Below are 21,478 nucleotides of genomic sequence, written 5' to 3'. Positions count from 1 at the left end.
GGAGTGGTAAACAGTTCCAGAGCTTTGGTGCCACTGCCTGAAAAGCTCTGCCCCCTGGTCCTTAGTCTTGTATGTGGGACAACTAAAAGATTTTGATTTTTGTTGTGTGAGAGACTGTTGACTTACCTAAAATTGATCCAGGCATTTAAAAACAATTTTTAAAAATAATAATACAAAAAAGATCGGATTTGTATCGGTATCGGCGATAGCCAAATTTAAAATATCGGTATCGGTATCGGACATAAAAAAGTGGTATCGTGCCATCCCTAGTTTGGACAGGGTTTTATTGGCCCTTTGTGAACAGAAACCTACTGAGGAATAACAACCAGGATATCAAAGAACAGAAATAGATTATTTTAGGCAGGCATGCAGCTTGATTATTGAACTTCCCATCACTGCAGATTATGAATGCCACATAATGAAAACCACTGAGATTCAAGCCCCCAAATTGCACGCATATGAGCCTCGGGACTCTTTCTGGATGGGAGTTTAAACTTTGTGAAAAGACAGGAAGTGGAGCAGACGTGAACAATCAGCAAAGATAACCCGGAGGACAAAGCAAGAACAGAAAAGAGACTAAAAACCTCCAGAAATCAATGTAGAAATCATCATAATAAAACCAGCTGAGACTTTACTCCAGACTCAGTCATCAGTCAGGCTGATGAGCTCTTCACAGACAGGATCTCTGAATATTTTTTAATAACAGTGTAAACAAAATCAGCTTCTTCCCTGTTTCACCGCTAATGCAGCTGCTCCACAGTGTGGTGCTGGTCTGGTCAGTCCAGCGTGTAGATGTTCTCCTGCACTGGCCTCCTCATGCGGATCTCATAGATGATGTGAGGAGGTTCTTCAGAGGAGAAGCTGCAGGGTTCAAAACAGCAGAGTTAATGATAACTTTGATTCATGGTCTGTGTTTCTCCCTGTGAAGGTGTGCATGTGTAACCCATGTTAAAATCTGACATAAAAAAGAATAAACAGTTGATTAAAAGTCTGCAGACAGAAAATAACGTCACTGCCCCTTTAAGGAACTAGCGTTACAGACGCAGCACCTGAGTGACGCTGCAGTACACAGACCGGAGGGAGAGAGCAGAGGAGGAGTCAGAGAGAAGAGCGGTGATTAATGAACAGAAAAAAAGTTAATATTATGGTGAAAAAAACATAATCTACCTGGTCGGGAACTGACGGGGATTTTATGAGAACTAAGCTACATCGGGTTTGGTGAGTTTTATGTTTATTTTCCTGCATTTTCACCGTGTCGTACTTTTTCTTTTGGCGGAGGGCTAATGCTAAAAAATGTAGCCGTTACAAAGAAATGCTCTGTCATAAACTGTTACCTGATTAATATATTGGGTTTATGAAGAAGAGTTTATTTGTATAATTTGAGGATTTAAAAAGAGTTTTATTGTGTTTGTGACCTGTTACACAGGTCAGGTTTTTTGCTTGGTTGGAAGCTCGGTCGGAGCGAGGATTGGTTTGCCGTGTGCGGCGTGCACATTCACAGACAGGATTCAAGATGGCGAGCCAGACCCAGACCTTCAATTCATCTTCTCCATCGCATTAGGGAGGGATTCTCCTGCGTGTGGTGATTCGCTGCCGGAGCGGTAGGAATATCAGGGACTAGTTCGAACTGAACTGACCAGAACTGAGAACTGATTGAATTATTATCCTTTTTGGACTGAGTCAAACTGAAGCTTTTCACTGAACTGAGTACCTGAATTTACATTTTGACTTGAACTTGAATTTAAAGTGCCATACTTTGATTTTCATATGTTTATGTGTCTGAATGTGATTTGAATAGTTGTGGTCCACTTTGATTTAATTGTGTTTGAAGGTATTTTTCTTACCTGTAAAAGAAAGGAGATTGAGTTAACTCAGGAAGAAAAATAGGAATCTTAAAATAGATGCAACCTAGGAAAAAAAGACTGGTTTAACTAACTCAAATTAGTCTTATTAAAATAAGCTAGGTAAACTAAAGAGCAAAAAGAAAGAGTGACATACTCTTTATTTTTTCCTTTTCAATTATATTTGCCTCCTTATTAAGAACCTGCAGGGTAATTTTTGTTTTATGTATTGTATTTTATGTGTGTGTTTTTGCATTCAGTAAATTGCCGGCCTGTTCCACTTAAAGCAGCGGTCTCTGGTGTTGTTATTCTTGCTCCCCACTCCTTAGAGCCTAGAACTGGTCTAGTGGCGCAGTTAGCAGTGTGACACCGGTGCTACAAACGTGGCGAGCCAGCCAGGAGTGGCTTAAAGCATTTAAACTAGAAACCAGAGACCGTATTATAATATTATCAGAAAAAAAAAAAGAGAAAAAAATGGATGTCGTTCAAACCAGTAGTGTAAAAATCCCTAACTCAGTCATAGTTAGCAGCATGACCGATACAGAAACTGATGACGAACTAAGTGACTTCCTGAAACAATATGGTTCCATTCAAAGAGTAATCCCAGTGGATCTCACTGAACCAGATTCAGCCAAACAGGTTATCATAGAGTATGTGTATGGTACAGCTGTGCAATCTCTCTTACCTTCATTGCCATACAGGCTTAACAGTAAGACTAAGACTGACGTCACCTACCACATCAGAGCCCTAGCTAATGTTTACACACCTGTAGCTAGCAAGACAGCTACACAGACTTACCTTTCAGAGTTGAAGGACATTGCAAAACAGACTGGTAAAGACTTTGCAGCTGTCCTCAGAGAAGAGCTCTCCCTCATCAGTGAGACTGTTGATCTAGATCACTCAGAGTCCCAAGATGAAAATGCAGAGCAGAACTCACCTGATACCCCAGAGCAACATGCTCCTGAAAATGCTGCGCAGGTAAGCTCCCTGCCCAGTATGACCCCACAGCAGCATGTTCAACATCATTGGTCCCCACTGTCGACATCATCTAAGGAAAAGACACTGCCTGCTCTGAAACTTTCTGACGTCAATCCACCTGACCTACAAAAAGTAGTTGTTGAGCACATAGTGAGAAATGAAGACTCTGCTCTGCAGGTGCACACTTCCTTGAGACTCAGACCCTTCTCTGGGCGTGTCCCACGTCCCAACAGTGAAGTGGATTATGAGACATGGCGCTCCAATGTGGAACTTCTTCTTAAAGACACAACACAGTCTGATATTTACAAGTCACGAAAGCTTCTTGAAAGTCTCTTATCACCCGCCATTTATATTGTGAAGCACCTGACACCTGATTCTCCTCTTAGTGTGTACTTAGAGATCTTGGACTCTGCTTTCAGCACAGTCGAAGATGGAGACGACCTCTTTGCAAAGTATCTCAACACAATGCAGGATAATGGTGAGAAACCCTCAGCTTATCTGCAACGGCTGCAGGTGATGCTGAGCACCACCCTCAGAAGGGGAGGTGTAACTGCAAGCGACCTTGACCGGCATCTTCTTAGGCAGTTTGTCAGGGGCTGCTGGGATAACATCTTGATAGCTGAACTCCAGCTAGAACAGAAGAAGCAGGATCCACCTACCTTTGCTGAACTTCTCCTGTTACTCCGCACAGCAGAAGATAAACGTTCTTCCAAAGCTTCACGCATGAAACAGCACTTCAATGTTTCAAAGCCAAGAGTGTCTTCTCATTATCAAGGTGTTTATGTGCAGGGTGAAGAAGACTGCAGCTCATCTCAGCCAGCTCCTGATCACAGGTCTGAAATCCAAGACTTAAAGAAACATATAGCTGATCTACAGTCTCAGCTCACACGTATCACACAGAAAGACAGTAGAAAAGCTAAATCAGCTACCAGACCACTAGCTCCCCCAACAGCTAACACACATTCCCCAGCTATCACTCACACATCTCAAAGGCTGCAGCCCCACAGCCGAGGTGCAAACGACAGCACAAGCAATAGACCAAGGCCTTGGTATTGCTTTAGATGTGGAGAGGATGGGCACATTAAGCCTCAGTGTGAAAGTGAGCCGAACCCATCTCTTGTGGCTGAGAAGAGGAAGCAGCTAAAAGAAAAGCAGTTAGCATGGGACAGTCAATATGGCACTTCAAAGCCTGATACTTTAAACTAGACCCAGTTCCGGTTGTGGGACAAACGGGGACTGGAGCACAGGCAAAGTGTCCCAGAAAGGAGTTTTACAGAGCCCATGTGTTCTCTCACACACAAAGACAGTCAGTGACTTTGCCAAAAGGTCTGATTGGAGCCAAGTGCACCGCACAAGTGACCATAGCTGACAAAGACTGTAGTTGCTTGTTGGATTCAGGATCCCAAGTAACAACGATCCCCAACTCTTTCTATCTAGAGAACCTGTCTCACTTGCCTCTCAATTCCTTGAACGACTTGCTTGAAGTGGAAGGAGCCAACGGTCAAAGCGTCCCTTACCTTGGCTATGTTGAGGCCACCATCAGATTCCCAAAGAGCTTGCTTGGAGTCGACATCGAGGTACCTACGCTGGTCTTGGTTGTACCTGACATGCGCTCCACATTGTCATCAGTGGTTATAGGCACAAATACTTTGGATGTTCTCTATGAAAAGTATGCAGAGATCGCACCTCAGAACTTTGAGTCTCTTCCTTATGGCTACAAAGTCGTCTTAAAGACCCTTGAAATCCGGAAAAAACAGTATGTTGATTCCAGCCTGGGAGTGGTGAGGCTTCATAGTAGGGACCTCGAGACCATTTCAGCTGGACAGACAAAGGTCCTTCAAGGATCAGTGAGCTGCACAACATCTGGTGTTGGAAAGTGGGTGATGGTGGAGTCACCAAAGTCATCGTCCCTGCCTGGTGGCATCCTGGTGACAGATAGCCTGGTAAGTCTACCACCAAAGCCATCACGCTGCATACCAGTCATACTCAGAAATGAGTCACAGCATGATGTCACCCTGCCCCCAAAAGCTGTGATAGCAGAGATACACGCTGTCAAGAGTTTTTAACCTGTCAAGACCCCTGACTCAGACTCTCCTACAAAATCTGACAAAAAACCAAATCTCGACTTTGACTTTACTGATTCTCCTGTACCCAACGAGTGGAAGGAGAGGATAAAGAGAAGTTGAATTCCATGCCAGAGGTGTTTGCAATGCACGAGCTTGACTTTGGCCGCACTGACAAAATCAAACACCATATAACTTTCGGTGACGAAATACCATTCAAACACAGGCCAAGACCTATACATCCGCAGGACATAGAAGCTGTGCGTACCCATCTCCAGCAACTCCTCGACGCAGAAGTCATCCGTGAATCAGAGTCATCTTTCTCCTCGCCGATCGTAGTTGTCAGGAAAAGGAATGGCGATGTCAGACTCTGCATAGATTACAGAAAATTGAATGCACAAACGGTAAAGGATTCATATGCCTTACCCAATCTGGAAGAGTCCTTCTCAGCATTGACCGGGTCCAGGTGGTTCTCGGTGCTCGATCTCAAATCGGGCTTCTATCAAATAGAGATGGAGGAGGCAGACAAACACAAAACCGCATTCGTCTGCCCTCTAGGATTCTTCGAGTTCAACAGAATGCCTCAGGGGATAACCAACGCCCCTAGCACGTTCCAGAGACTCATGGAGCGTTGTATGGGAGAGTTGAACTTGAAGCAAGTCCTAGTTTTTCTGGATGACCTCATCGTCTTCTCCTCTACATTGGAGGAGCACGAGGAGAGGTTGATGCACGTGCTTAACCTGTAAGAGACTGTGTGCGTCTAATGTGTGCTGATTACGGATCGCTCGTCAACTGAATCTTCCTCGGTCAGAAGGAATAGGCCAACTCCAGTGGTGCCGCTTAGAGGGTTTATTGAGGAGGCGATAGAATCAGGTACATGGGAAATGATGAGGGTACAGAGGTTGTTGTAAGTATTTCTAGGTGCGTAAAGGTGTGCGTGTGTGGGTGTGGGTGTGTGTGGCCATATCATAAGAACGCACACAGCACTCATACACACAAGGTTAAAAGGGGATTGGCAGTGGATGGCGATTCCTGCTCCGTGGATGCTGTTCTCACGGCACTGAGCCCCACCGAAGCACACAAACCTGGCTACCTACGAGCGAGTAGAACTACAAAGTAAACAGGTGCATCATGGGTAACGTAGTGCCAAATGAGGGCACGGACTTTTAACAGCCGCCCCTGTATTTGCAAGCAAATACACTCATTCAAAAGTCCACTAGTTTGGAGAAGTACAACTTAGGTCTTCAGGCTCTTCAGGGAGCTCCACCAGTTTGGTTACTGGGCGAACGTAGATATTGTCCTTAACCTTCACCTCAGCAGCTCGAACAACGCCATCTGTCCCAGGGAAAACCTTGGTGATGGTCCCCACTGGCCACAGTCCTCTGGGAAGGTTAGAGTCAACGATCCTCACAATTTGTCCCACAGCGGCATTATCAGTAGATTTCCTCCATTTCGGTCTCAACTGGAGCCCTGGGAGGTAGTTCTGGATAAAGCGCTTCCAAAAATGATCACTGACCACCTGACTGTGTTTCCATCTCCTGTTAGACAGGGCATCGTGAGGACCATACACTACCTGTGGTAGTCCTGCATCCCGCCGCCCCATTAACAGAAGGTTTGGCGTGATGGGGTCTGGGTCGGCCACATCAGAGGAGGCATAACCTAGCGGTTTAGAGTTAAGAATGCCTTCAACCTCTATGAGAGCTGTTAGGAGGACTTCCTCTGCCATGACTTGGTCTTTTAGGACGACTTGTAGAGCTGACTTGACTGACCTGATTTCTCTTTCCCAGGCTCCCCCAAAGTGAGGAGCATGCGGTGGGTTAAAGTTAAAGTTGATGGTCTGTTTTGCCAACTGGTGCTGCAGCTCTGGGGCCATTTTTTCAAAGGCGCTCTGTAGTTCTCTGTGGCCACCCCTGAAATTGGTGCCTCGGTCGGACCACAGCTCATACGGCTTCCCCCGGCGAGCAATAAACCTGCGTAATGACATCAGGAAAGAGTCAGTATCAAGACTAGGGAGGAGATCCAAGTGAACACATCGAGTGGTGAGGCATTTGTAGATGATCCCCCAGCGTTTTTCTCTCCTACGTCCAATCTTAATCAGATACGGTCCAAAGCAGTCGACCCCTGTGGACCAGAATGGGGGTTTGTACAGTCTCAGCCGAGCTGAGGGAAGGTCTGCCATCTTTGGTGTAGGAGGTGAGGCACGCCATCTTCTGCAGTCCATGCACTGGTACTGATGTTTCTTAATAGCCTGGCGACCTCTAAGGATCCAGTAGGTGCGCCTTATCTCTGCATAGAGTCTCTCTGCACCTGGGTGAAGCAGCTGAGCATCATAGTGCTTTATGATGAGGTGAGTCAGAGGGTGATCAGGTGCTAACACAACTGGATGGAGGCTGTCAGGGTCCACATCCATGGCTTGACGCAAGCGGCCTCCCACTCGGATCAGTCCACTGAGGCTGTCATACTCAGGGGAAAGAGCACTGAGACGACTGCTTGAGCGTACAGAGTTGCCTGCTTGGAGCGCTTGGACCTCCTCTGGGAAGCTGTCCTTCTGTGCAAAGCGAAGCAGCTCGGTCTCTGCTTCCAGCCGCTCAGTAGCAGTGTAGGAGGTCGCAGCCACCCCATGCAGTGATTGGTGAGTGGCTAGAATCAAGTCCTCTAGTGAAGTGCTCTGTGCGGGATCTGGTAGGCTCTGAGATACAGATGTGAAGCTACAGAATGCGGTCTTTCTGAGTTCTTCACTGCCACAGTCTGGGAACTCTGTCGGGGGTTTTGGCCAGGTGTCAGGAGTCTGGGTGAGGAAGTGTGGGCCCTGTGACCAACGGCTGGAGGCAGTGAGCTCTGACAGTGGTTTCCCTCTTGTGATGTCATCTGCTGGATTTTCATCAGAGTTCACGTACCCCCACTGTTCTGGGGAAGTCAACTCCTGTATTTCACAAATCCGAGTCCCCACAAATACCTTGTACCTGCATGAGCTGGACTGGATCCACTGCAGCACTGTAGTAGAATCAGTCCACAAGTAGACAGAGTCCAGTGGTAGTGAGAGTTCAGTTTGGAGTACCTTCGCTAGTTGGGCTCCCGTCAACGCTGCACACAGCTCCAGTCTGGGAATTGACACCTGTTTGCGGGGTGCAACCCTTGAACGTGCCATGATGAAGGAGGTGGAGATGTGTGCCTGCTGCTCTGTTACTCTGAGATAAGCCACTGCTCCATAGGACCTCTCAGAGGCGTCACAGAAGATGTGAGCCTCATATGTAGCACCGCTGCTGTTGTGAAAAGGACTATAGCATCGAGGGATGGTGATATGCTGGAGATTAGGCAGTTCCTTCTCCCATTCGGGCCAGGAATGAAGCAGGTTTCCTTCTATGGGCTCATCCCATCCTCTCTCTGTGTTCCACAGGGCCTGCACAATGTGCTTTGCTCTTGTGGTGTAGGGGGAGATATAACCCAATGGGTCATACTGACTGGCGAGCACTTTGTAAATATTGCGCAGTGTGACCGTCGTGTAGGACACTGGGCGGTGCTTGTATCCCAGGACATCAGTTGGGCAGTGCCAGCTGAGACCCAATGTTGACTCCTGTGGATCGAGGCTTTTGAAGTTTAACCACAGTTCACAGCTTTCTGACCTGGCCGTGCTGGGCAGATGGGCAACCACCTCAGGGAGGTTGCTGGCCCACTGTCGTATCTCAAATCCACCTTGGAGGAGCAGCTCTCTCATTCTGTCAATGAGTAACTTGGCCTCTTGTGGGGTAGAAAGGGACTGCAGGCAGTTGTCTACATAGAAGGCTGTGTGGACAGAGTCATAGATGTCTTTGTGGGTGTCTCTGTGGTCCTTCACATGCCTCTGAAGGGCGAATGTAGCACAGCAGGGGCTACACGTTGTCCCAAAAGGTAAGACTCTCCACTCATATACGTCTGGGGGCCTCTCTGTTTCACCATCTCTCCACAGGAACCGTAGCAGGGGGCAGTCTTCAGGAAGCAGGCAGATCTGGTGAAACATGGCTTTTATGTCTCCGCTCACTGCCACCGAATACTGGCGGAACCGGAGGAGTACACCCAGCAGTGTAGGCCCCAGAGGAGGGCCGGGCAGGAGGTAGTGATTAAGGACGTTCCCTTGGAACTCAAAGGAGCAGTTGAAGACTACTCGTGCCTTGTTGTTATGATGCACAATGTGGTGTGGTACATACCAAGATTCAGTAGAGCCATGGATCTCTTCTGGAGTCAACTTCACCACATAACCGGAATCTACCAACCTCTTGATCTCCTGGTTGTAGGTGAGAGCCAGATCAGGATGTTTAATCAGCTTACGCTCTGTGGATCTCAGCAGGCCTTTAACTACGTCAGGAGGGACGTGCATCAGCGGAAAGTCCTTCTTCCTCAGCAGGGGGGTGGCATATCTCTCTACACCGTTCACAGGTACCCTGATGGTCTTGGCCTCCAACATGGCTATGGCCTGTCTGTCCTCCTTTGAGCGCGTGACCTCCTTCTCGGGTCTATGTATGGGAGCATCTAGTTGCCACAGACGTTGTACATCCTGATGCAGGGCTTCGGCAGGAGAAAGGCATATGTTCAGGCAGTGCGCCTCCCCTTGCTGTGTAGGCATGCTACTGCTTGGACCTTGGATGGCCCACCCTAGCTTGGTGCAAACAGCGACAGGTCCATGGGCTGGGCCACGCAGGACTGGACGGACAGGAGTTATTAGGTGAGCGTTATCTGAACCGATTAACACTAGAGGCTGTATCCGGTTGAATCCCTCAACCTGCACTTGCCGTAGGTGGCGATACTTCTCCTTCAAGAGCTCCACTGGACATGACTGTTCAGCTAGGCTGAGCTGTTGGGCAGTAAAGGCACGTGTGATGTTATAACGTATCTTGGGTTTAGCCTTGGGAGACACTTGGAATGAGATGTAGCCTCCATTTATATGAATCACATCTTGACGGATGGTGCGCAGAGACAGTGTTTCCTCGTCTGGGGATAAGCCTAATAACTTAACTGCAGCTGGGAGTATGATGGTTTTCTCTGATCCATCATCGAGGAGAGCATATGTGTTCAGAGATTTCCTTTGATGGTGTAACTGGATGGGCACAACCTTGAGCATCACCCGGCCAGAGTGACTGACCGGATCCAGAAACACTCTGCTGGTGCTCACTGTTAGGATGTTAGGGTCCCGCCTCCTAGCTTCAGCCAGGTCATGAAGCACTAATAAGTGCTGTTCTCCACAGGTGCTGCACAGCTTCTTCAGAGTGCACTGCTCCGGAGTGTGTTTACGGCCACAGCGCCAGCATTTGGACTTATCCTTTAGCCAGGTGGCTACAGCTGTGAGGTCTAGCTTCTTAAAGTCTACACAGCCACTGAGGTAGTGCTCTGTTCCTTCACAGTATGGGCAATATGGCTTAAACTTCTGTCTCTTCTTACAAGGGGAAGAAGGATTAATAGCTTGTGCCTTAGTGTCCGTCTTTGGCTGTGTCTGAGTAGGATCTGAGCCATAGTATATGGATGTGGACTTACTCAGTGCTTTAGACCCTGCGGAGGCTCGGGGGTTACTCCTCTCTGGGCGTGGTCTGTCTGATGACTGTAGCTGAGTGGCTTGCCTTGACAGCTGAAGAACTTGGGACTTGCGCTCGAGCCATTCAGAGAGGTCATACATGTTGTATGTGCGGCTACTGCCAGTGCGTATGATGCCACGTGTGATACAGTACTCAATGAAGCTGTCTCTGTAGCTAGGAGGGAGTTTGGTGAGTAACCTGTCTACATGTGAACCGCACTGGAGCTCACTGGCTGCTACATCGTCCATAGTACTGAGGAGACCTACTAGGCTAGATACTGCCAGGGAGAAATCTTCAAATGCTTGAGGGTCACCTGCCTTAATAGGCAAGCAGTTAAGTATAGCACTGAGTTCACTCTGGACCAACTGTCTAGGCTGTCCATATCTCTGCTCCAAAGCCTGAATTGCACTAGTGTAGGGAGTGCGGTCATGGATATAGCGCCTGGCCACTTGTAAAGCACATGGATGCTCGAGATGATCCAGCAGGATGTGATATTTATATTCCTCTGTGAGGTGTGCATGAGGCCTGAGTAGGCTGTCCAGTCCTTTCTTCAATAGTGCAAAATCACTCTCTTTCCCTGATTTAAATGTTACCAGTCTGGGCTTTGGAATGCCATATGATGATGCAACAACCATCTCCATCAGGTTTGGATGGTTAACTTCCGCCTTAGGAAATAGGGGGGCTGGTGCATGGTATGCAGCAGGCGGTGATCGAGAGGCAGCAGAGTCGTGGTTAGCCGAATCAGCAAGTGCAGCTGCATAATGCTGGCTATAGGTCTGCTGTGCTGCCACTCCCTGTGGTGGCTGATACCGGGGTGTAGCAGAAGCTGGGTAGGGGTCTGGTGGTGCAGAGTGTATCTGGTTGGAGCTGCTTGGAGGCTGTGGATGTTGGTACCTCTGACTGTATAGGGACTCAGTCTGATGCGGTTCGCACCTCCGGAGCGGCATGGATTGTGCTACTTGAATGACAGGTTGTAGAGCAGGCTGTATCATATGACACACTCTAGGAGGTGGAGCTGGTAACGACGCTACCTGGATACCTGGATAAACTGGAGGGCCCCTTGGCGATGGAGCGGGTTGAAGTACAGGTTGAGGCTCTGGCCGTGGCTGAATCATCTGCTGTGGTGCTTCAGCTGCATCTGACTGTGGAGCTGACTGAACTTCCAGTAGCAATAGAGCTGGCTGGTTAATCAAGCTTAGAGGCCGTGAAGCTGGCCATGGTGCTGACTGCACCAAGAGGTTTGCCTGCTGTGTTGGTAAGAGTGCAGCCGGTTCTATTGGCCTCAGTAGGTTCACTGGTGTTCTGTTGCCCTGCCTTTCTGGTGCCAGGGTGTTCAGCTGATCAGGGCCACGGCTGTTGTGCATGCCCACACTGCTAGGCTGTGGTGTTAGAAGGAATGCAGGAAGGGATTCTGCTCTATCATGTCTTGGAGCATGAGCATGTGGCAGGAGAGGGCTGCATGACTTACATGTTCGCTCCAGTTGCTCCACACGCTTGGTTAGTGTGCCACTGGTCTCCTTCATAGTGACTTGCATCTCACTCATCGTTTCCAGTACTCTGCCCAAAACGGCCTCCATCTTCTCCCATCTTCGCATCTTCTCCTTGTTAGGTTCCTCTGAACTGCTGCTGGTAGATGACTCTGACTCCTCTGGATCAGGTACGTCATGCTCATATTCCACCAGATGTCCCGGAAGCTTCCTGTTCCTGTGTGGACGGGGACTGTGCTTATGACTCTTTTCCTGAGAAGCTTTATCCTTGGGAGTTGCCATGTTGTTGATCCAACCAATAAGCACATCCGGCTCGAAGGACCACTTGTAAGAGACTGTGTGCGTCTAATGTGTGCTGATTACGGATCGCTCGTCAACTGAATCTTCCTCGGTCAGAAGGAATAGGCCAACTCCAGTGGTGCCGCTTAGAGGGTTTATTGAGGAGGCGATAGAATCAGGTACATGGGAAATGATGAGGGTACAGAGGTTGTTGTAAGTATTTCTAGGTGCGTAAAGGTGTGCGTGTGTGGGTGTGGGTGTGTGTGGCCATATCATAAGAACGCACACAGCACTCATACACACAAGGTTAAAAGGGGATTGGCAGTGGATGGCGATTCCTGCTCCGTGGATGCTGTTCTCACGGCACTGAGCCCCACCGAAGCACACAAACCTGGCTACCTACGAGCGAGTAGAACTACAAAGTAAACAGGTGCATCATGGGTAACGTAGTGCCAAATGAGGGCACGGACTTTTAACATAACCGATTGAAAGAGTTTGGCTTGAAACTGTCACCAGGGAAATGCAAGTTCTACCAAACTTCTGTAAAGTACCTCGGGCACATTGTGTCTCAAAAGGGCATTGAGACCGATCCTGACAAATTAGCAGCACTAAAAACCTGGCCAAAACCAAACAACTTGAAGGAGCTAAGAATCTTCCTGGGTTTCTGTGGTTACTACCGCCGGTTCATTAAAGACTATTCTAAGATCGTGAAGCCACTTAACGAGCTCACTGCTGGCTATCCACCACTAAGAAAGCACGCTAAAACCACAGTGAACCCTGAGAAGTATTTCAATCCAAAGGATGTCTTTGGTGACAGATGGACACCTGCTTGCCAAACAGCGTTCGACACTATAATCGAAAAGCTGACAACCGCACCCATCCTCGGGTTTGCTGACCCTAAGCTCTCCTACATTTTACATACAGATGCAAGCACGTCGGGCCTCGGTGCTGCTCTCTACCAGGAGCAACAGGGACAGAAGCGCGTCATTGCTTATGCGAGCCGAGGTCTGTCGAGGTGTGAGTCCAGGTATCCCGCTCACAAATTAGAATTTCTTGCCCTTAAGTGGGCAGTAACAGAGAAATTCCAGGATTACCTGTACGGAAACACATTCCTTGCTGTCACAGATAGCAATCCATTAACATACATTCTTACCTCAGCTAAGCTCGACGCCACGAGCTACAGATGGTTGGCCGCTCTGTCGACGTTCGATTTCCAGCTACAGTACAGAGCCGGTAAGCAGAACCAGGACGCGGACGGACTGTCCAGACGTCCTCACGGCAGAGTATCTGATGACACATCATCACAAAAAGAGTTGGAGAGAATACAACAATTCACAAAAAGACACTTGTCAGAGGCTGATTATGCACACCTGAATGAAAGCACCATCAAAGCCATCTGTGAGAAGCATTTGGTCCATGAAGTAATCAACAATCACCCTGGGGAAACATCACCCAGCACCGCCTTGGTTGTGTCACTTGCCCACCACCCAAAGGCTCTCCCTCAAAGCTTTGAAGAGGAGGATCAGCTTGGTGGCTTACCTGTCATTCCACCATTAGCACCAGCTGAACTAAGAGACAAACAAAATGCTGATCCCTGCATTAGTGAAGTCATCAGGCAAGTGGAGTCAGGAGAGAAACCTCCACCCTCCTTGAGGAAAGAACTTCCTGAGCTTGGTCTCTTACTGAGGGAGTGGAACAAACTGGAGGTCTCAAATGGTGTTTTGTATCGCAGGCGACAAGAGGGTGCTCAGACTCACTACCAGCTTGTACTCCCTGAAGCCCTGAGATCCGTAGTCCTCGAGAGCCTCCACGACGACATGGGCCATATGGGCACAGAGCGCACACTAGATCTTGTCCGGAAGCGATTCTATTGGCCCAAAATGTCAACTGAGGTGGAAAATAAAGTCAGAACCTGCAACCGTTGCATACGACGTAAGACCATGCCCGAGAAAGCGGCACCACTCATCAACATCGTGGCTACAAGACCACTTGAACTCGTGTGCATGGATTTTCTCAGTGTGGAGCCGGACTCAAGTAACACAAAAGACATTTTGGTCATCACCGACCATTTTACGAAATATGCAGTGGCAGTCCCCACCCCAAATCAGAAAGCCAGGACAGTGGCCAAGACCCTGTGGGACCACTTTTTCGTTCATTATGGCATTCCTGAAAGACTCCACAGTGACCAAGGTCCTGACTTTGAGTCTCAAACAATAAAAGAACTGTGTGAGCTCATTGGCACTCAAAAGATAAGAACCACGCCTTACCATTCGAGAGGGAACCCTGTAGAACGCTTCAACAGGACCCTGCTCAACATGTTGGGCACCCTTGAAAACCAGAAGAGTCACTGGCGTGAGTATGTCAGGCCATTAGTACACGCTTATAATTGTACTAAGAACGAGACAACCGGCTTTACCCCCTACGAGTTAATGTTCGGGCGTCAGCCGAGACTGCCAGTTGACCTAGCCTTTGGCCTACCAGTCAATCATCAGCCAGGCTCTCACTCGCAATATGTCCGCAACCTGAAATCTCAACTTGAAGACAGTTACAGAGTAGCAACTGAGAATGCTAAAAAGATAGCCAATCGCAACAAAGCAAGGTTTGACAAGCACGTTGTTGACTCCACCTTGAAAGAAGGCGACAGAGTCTTGGTTCGAAATGTCCGTCTCAGAGGCAAGCACAAGTTAGCTGACAGGTGGGAGTCCGACGTGTATGTTGTCCTGAGACAGTCCGGAGACATCCCAGTGTATGTTGTGAAACCTGAGACAAGAGATGGTCCGCAAAGAACTCTTCATCGTGACCTCCTGCTGCCATGTGGTTTCCTTCCTGCGACCCCGGTCGAAAGCGAAACTAACCCACCAAAAGCAGTAAGGTGACCAAGAACTCGACAACATTCTAAAAATGACACATCAAATGGAGCTGATGGGGATGAATCCCAATCTGATTCTGAGGGATATCACTATCACAGAAACCTAAGAGTGGAAACACTAGGTTTCAACCTGACTTCAGAACCTACGGAATACTTACCTGAAAGGAATGAACCAGAACCTGACTTGACTGCTGTTGAGCAAGATCCTTCAGACGTAGCCAAAGCTTTCCCTGAAGATCCTCCAGTAGAAACTTATGATTTAGGCTTACCTGATACTGAAGAGAAAGACCTACCTGATCCTGAAGAGAGAAACTCAATCGCTGAACAGGAAATTGGAAGCCTACCTGAGAAAGACCTGGATAATGTCCATCCTTCTACTCAACCTGCTCAGGAGAGCAAAGAAAACACAAGTGATCTGGGTCAAACGGACAACCAAAATGAAAGTGACTGTTCAGGAAGACCTGTCAGAGACAGAAAACCGACTAAAAGACTGACTTATCCTGAGCTAGGAAACCCGTTGGTTACAATAGTTCAGTCTTTATTTCAAACCTTGAGTGATGTGTTTACAGATTCTCTTGAAGAACCTAGCTTTCCAAAAACTCCTAGAGTTATGACAGTATAAATTCAAAATGCACAGGGACGTGCATTAGGTAAAGAGGGGAGGATGTAACCCATGTTAAAATCTGACATAAAAAAGAATAAACAGTTGATTAAAAGTCTGCAGACAGAAAATAACGTCACTGCCCCTTTAAGGAACCAGCGTTACAGACGCAGCACTTGAGTGACGCTGCAGTACACAGACTGGAGGGAGAGAGCAGAGGAGGAGTCAGAGAGAAGAGCGGTGATTAATTAACAGAAAAAAGTTAATATTATGGTGAAAAAACATAATCTACCTGGTCGGGAACTGACGGGGATTTTATGAGAACTAAGCTACATCGGGTTTGGTGAGTTTTATGTTTATTTTCCTGCATTTTCACCGTGTCGTACTTTTTCTTTTGGCGGAGGGCTAATGCTAAAAAATGTAGCCGTTACAAAGAAATGCTCTGTCATAAACTGTTACCTGATTAATATATTGGGTTTATGAAGAAGAGTTTATTTGTATAATTTGAGGATTTAAAAAGAGTTTTATTGTGTTTGTGACCTATTACACAGGTCAGGTTTTTTGCTTGGTTGGAAGCTCGGTCGGAGCGAGGATTGGTTTGCCGTGTGCGGCGTGCACATTCACAGACGGGATTCAAGATGGCGAGCCAGACCCAGACCTTCAATTCATCTTCTCCATCGCATTAGGGAGGGATTCTCCTGCGTGTGGTGATTTGCTGCCGGAGCGGTAGGAATATCAGGGACTAGTTCGAACTGAACTGACCAGAACTGAGAACTGATTGAATTATTATCCTTTTTGGACTGAGTCAAACTGAAGCTTTTCACTGAACTGAGTACCTGAATTTACATTTTGACTTGAACTTGAATTTAAAGTGCCATACTTTGATTTTCATATGTTTATGTGTCTGAATGTGATTTGAATAGTTGTGGTCCACTTTGATTTAATTGTGTTTGAAGGTATTTTTCTTACCTGTAAAAGAAAGGAGATTGAGTTAACTCAGGAAGAAAAATTGGAATCTTAAAATAGATGCAACCTAGGAAAAAAAGACTGGTTTAACTAACTCAAATTAGTCTTATTAAAATAAGCTAGGTAAACTAAAGAGCAAAAAGAAAGAGTGACATACTCTTTATTTTTTCCTTTTCAATTATATTTGCCTCCTTATTAAGAACCTGCAGGGTTTTATGTATTGTATTTTATGTGTGTGTTTTTGCATTCAGTAAATTGCCGGCCTGTTCCACTTAAAGTAGCGGTCTCTGGTGTTGTTATTCTTGCTCCCCACTCCTTAGAGCCTAGAACTGGTCCAGTGGCCCAGTTAGCAGTGTGACACAGGTGCTACACATGGTTTGTCTCAGCTGTGAGTGAGAGTATGCTGACTAGCTGTGATTGGCTCCAGCTGGGTGACATAAGCAGCATCTAATCCGCTGTGTGCTTCATGCAGCCTGTGCTGAACTCACCAGCTGGGCTTCAATGCTCTTCTGTAAATTCCACCTGCAGCAGAAAATAAAAAAAATCAACCTCAGCTTTATTTGGTGTCTGTATGCAAACATAAAAACCTGCTGGAAGAAGACAAAGATGTGAAGGACGTACGTCTGAAGGCCAGGAAGAGGAAGACTGCAGCCAGGATCATCAACACGCTGATGGAGAGCGAGAGGACGGGAACGTTGATTTGAAGGGAGAGCGAGGGCAGAGGGTCCTCCACCTGGATGCAGAGAGGACTCATCAGCCTGCAGCACTGACAGCCTACCTTTGATTTGGTTAATCAAACTCCAAGGCTGAAACGATTACAGTGACATTTAGAAACAGCAGAACTGTTGAAGCTGTGCCTCTAGAATACTTTGGTCTACAGAGGAGTTCATGGTCCACTCAGTGACTGCAGGGAGCCCAAATCCTCAGCCCTCCTCCACTGTGCTGACAGCTGCCCTGAGGTGTTTGTGCTTGTGAGAGAAACTTTCTTTCTTTTTGTATTGTATGCATTTTTTCTGGGTAGAAAAAAGGGCTCCAATCTCATTGTACATCCTGTATAATGACAATAAAGGCATTCTATTCTATTCTATTTGGACACTAGGGGGCACTCATGTTATGAGTTACTGCATTTTTTATACAGGAAGGGGTTCATTCATTGAGGGGCGTTGATGGGGAAGCACAACAGTTTTTCACCGTGGTCTGTGTCAGGTATGTCAGCACTGGCTATGTCAAGTTAGGCTGCATAACAGTGTTCAACTAAAGGGACAAGAGCTGCATGTTTGTCACAAACAATAAAGACACAGTGGAGGCAGAGATGTTTGAACTTGATGATGTTTGAGTGCACAGTTTTTCAGAGGCAGCTTTGCAGACCTAAGCTGTGCTGCCATGCTCGTTTAGAGAGCAGAGGCTTTCTCCTGCAGCTCTTCTGAAGAGCCGTTCGTGTTCAGAGGGTCAGCAATAAACTCGGGGTTCAGTCTGTGTGATCTGGGGAGCTAAGCTAAAGGCTAATGGCTGTACAATCCTGAACAGCTGGTAAGATTTAAAATACTTTAACACACAGAATTTAAATCTGCTTCATGCTCAGTGGGAGGCGATGGTAATGGAGGGGGCGGTGTAGCACTGGGCGATATATCGAGTTTTTTAAAAATATCGATATATTTTCATATGCGATATAAGATGAGACAGTATCTTTATATCAATATAGTCTATGTCTTTCTCTTCTCCCACTTCACGCTGCCCCGCCTTTCTCCACTTCACCCATAAATCATGCAGGAAGTGACCACGTGGCAGTGTTCCCATCTTAGCGACTTTGTCGCTAGATTTTCAGACCCAGTGGCTTTTTTTCCAAAAAGCGAGCAACGACAAATTTGGTGACTTTTTCCGGTGAGTTCGGCGACTTTTGGAAAGTTTTTTGAGGACCTGAATCTTCCGCTGTTGCCGTGTTTTGTGTACATACAGCCTTCGTACTGTGACAGCTGCAAGTCTTTTGTTATGGCGAAAAAAAGCATTAATTTATTTGATGAGCATTATTATTTAAATATGCCAGTAGTTTATTTTTGAGCAGTTTCTCATGTACATCTAGAGCTGAATGTTAATAAAAGTGTCTGTGTGACATTTGGGACGTGCAGCTTTGACCTTTTTGTTTAAACCTTTGTGAAGAAAAAATATTGAGATATATATTGTATATCGCCATTCCGCTAAAAAATATCGAGATATTACTTTTGGTCCATATCGCCCAGCCCTGGGCTGGTGGCTACTCACAGTGAGGGTGTCGGAGTGCAGCAGGGTGGAGTTTCTCCTCAGAAGGTCCAGCTGAGACGACAGCAGAGTTTTCCAGTTCACTGAATGAGACAGAGACGGAAACACGGTCAGCTTTATCGCGGACAAAAGTTCAACAGGGACTTCACCATACCTGTCGTTGTCTCACCTGTGGAGGTGGGCGACTCTGTTACTCGTTCGGTCGTGACCTCTGTTGTTGCGCTCGTCGATGTTGTGGTTGGACGGGGAGGGCTGGTGACGAGGACTGAGACTGGAGCTGAGAAGGAAAAACGTTTTATCACCAATGTGGTCAAAAAAGGAAAAGTTTCCACTGAGCAGAGGAGGCGCCGCCATGTCAAGATCCAGAGATGAAGAAACTTTGGATCAGCCTCAGCTGTCATTAAAAAGGCCTCTGAAGACGTCTGCCAATGAGGAGGAAATAAAAGGTGAGGAAGCGCGGGTCACTCACCTTTGACCACTCTAAGGTTCATGATCATCTTCTGGTCGTTGAAGAGCCCGTCGATGTCCACCCTGCAGCAGTACGGCCCGCTGTCCGTCCGCCTCACATTCAGGATGTCCAGGTCCATCTGTCCGTCCATGACGTCCCCCGTCAGGCGGTACCGGTCCTCCACCTGCAGCACCGGGTCAGGGTTAGAGAACCGTTGACAGAAGAAGAAACGAGGACACAGCCTTTAAAAGGGGAGAGCTCAGAGCAACCTCAGATGCTGGTTACGAGTTTATCTGCAGTTTTTACTCTGAATGTTCTCCTTGTCACACAAATGAACACTTATTGTACAGTCAGGACATCCTGTAATCATTTATGCTGGAGTCGCTCCTTTGACCTCTGACCTTGGTGATGACGCCGTTCTCGTCTGTCTGCACCAGGATGTTGCTGCACCAGAACGTCCCGCAGCCGCGACCCCAGCAGACCCGACTGAGACCGAAACGCTGCACAGAGTACTGACAGGACAGAGAGGCCACGCCCCCTTCCATCACCTTAAAACAGGAAACGGATGAAAACGGTCCTCCTGCAGCACAAAGACACACACGGGCCAAAATATTAACGTTTACACATCAGCTCAGCTGTTCATGTGTGAGCTGCACAACAGGTGAGAGAAAATATGATGTGATAAAATATCAATAAAAACACATGTAATACAATAACAACAACAACAATCCAGCTGTGGGCTACACTTCTGTACTGGGTTCAAGCCTTCTTTATACAAGAGAGAGAGACGAGGAAACAAACACAGAGACACAAAACAACCACAAAGATACAAAAAACAAACACAGATATAAAAAACAAACACAAAGATACAAAAAACAAACACAAACACACAACAGAGGCACACAAAGCAAGAGAAAATGATCATAAATTGAAGGAAAGGCATCAGAGTGACACTACTGTAACCGTGTTGTGTCACACCTCATTCATGTGCACTAAACAAAGAGCTGCTTTCACTCTGAGGAGTCTGAGCGGGTGCTGTGATGTCAGAGCGGGTGCTGTGATGTCACACTGATGTCAGAGTGTGTGTTTCTCACCTGACAGGAGGAAGAGGAGGGACGTGAAGGTCTGAAGCGTTGGAGGAGAGACGGCCGCCATCCTGTGAGTGTGTGTGAGTGTGTGTGCGTGCTGACTGTCCAGTCAGACAGAACAGTGTGTCTTTGTGACAGAGGGTCAAGGGGAGGTCGTTTGAGGAGGAGCAACACACACACACACAGTGTGTTTGTGTGTCTGTTTGCAAGTGTGAATGTCTGCAGTGTTTCTGCTCATTTGTTACACCAGGACGAGCGCTGCGTTTATAGTGCACATGATTGTGGGAGAATACAGTACTGTAACTGCCCTGTGCTGTATTTTATTACAGTAGTAAAAAGTATTAGTGTATACTATTTTATATACTGTATTAATACTGTAATATTAAAAAAAATAAAGTAATGCAGCAGTTAGTTAAACTTTAAATGGGAAAATGTAGTCATGCTGTTAATGAAAATATGGTAATAGTGGTGTAAATACAAAAATATTTGACTTTGTCATCCTTTGGGCATTTTTTTTTCCACTTTTGTTTATTAATTGTTGCTCGTTATGTGTTCCTGTCAGTGTGACTTCCTTTGGTAACAACCTGCCTCACCCTGATTGGTCTCACCTGTGTGTCCTTCCTAATCTGTTCCGTCTCTGTCCAATCTGCTTGTTAGAATAGATAAACATGTAACTGTTTTTCTAAGTATCACAATGTGTTCATCATAAACATGCACATGACCATCAGACTGTAAGCACAAAACATACTCTCATACACCTGGACCCTCCAGGTGAGGAAAGCAGGTAACGCCTGTTTCCTGACGTCACACACACATACACACACCCCCCACGCACCCACGTGATGCTAAAATAAAAGCACCGGCAGGAAGAAGGAAGTCAGACTCTCTTTCAGAGGCACGTGAGTGTTAGCTGACTGAGACTCTCCCTGCAGGTAAAAAATCAACTACGGGTTTCTGTGTCTTTCTTTATTCAACGGTGGTCCGAACCTAACACTGCTAATCTCACTGCAGTATTTACTCCCCACCTTTCCTTCATTCTCAGCCAGATTGCGTGTGAAA

At 47.0% G+C, this 21,478-nt stretch overlaps 1 protein-coding gene across 1 annotated transcript; it reads right to left on the bottom strand.

Annotated features, from left to right (window-relative positions):
* Positions 1-181: 181 nt before the first annotated feature.
* On the bottom strand, positions 182-20,538 carry timd4 (T cell immunoglobulin and mucin domain containing 4). Its single transcript, XM_030747022.1, has 8 exons — positions 20,426-20,538; positions 19,733-19,911; positions 19,353-19,515; positions 19,053-19,160; positions 18,887-18,966; positions 17,249-17,360; positions 17,116-17,149; positions 182-861 (listed from the first exon to the last, which is right to left on the bottom strand). The coding sequence occupies exons 1-8, from the start codon at positions 20,484-20,486 to the stop codon at positions 777-779; spliced, it is 822 nt and encodes a 273-aa protein (XP_030602882.1). The 5' UTR covers positions 20,487-20,538; the 3' UTR covers positions 182-776.
* Positions 20,539-21,478: the final 940 nt, after the last annotated feature.

This window comes from Archocentrus centrarchus, chromosome 14 (assembly GCF_007364275.1).
Source record: "Archocentrus centrarchus isolate MPI-CPG fArcCen1 chromosome 14, fArcCen1, whole genome shotgun sequence".
In the NCBI taxonomy this organism is placed as follows: Eukaryota; Metazoa; Chordata; class Actinopteri; order Cichliformes; family Cichlidae; genus Archocentrus; species Archocentrus centrarchus.
The sequence above is the reverse complement of the archived record's forward strand: the minus strand, read 5'-3'. Positions and strand labels throughout refer to the sequence as shown.

Bases quoted from the DNA above. Each gene is read 5' to 3' on its own strand.
- timd4 (XM_030747022.1), bottom strand. From the start codon at position 20,486: ATGGCGGCCGTCTCTCCTCCAACGCTTCAGACCTTCACGTCCCTCCTC. The intron at 19,516-19,732 runs GTCAGAGGTCAA...CCGGTGCTGCAG, and splicing joins AGAACGGCGTCATCACCAAG to GTGGAGGACCGGTACCGCCT. The intron at 18,967-19,052 runs GTGAGACAACGA...TGTCTCATTCAG, and splicing joins AGAGTCGCCCACCTCCACAG to TGAACTGGAAAACTCTGCTG.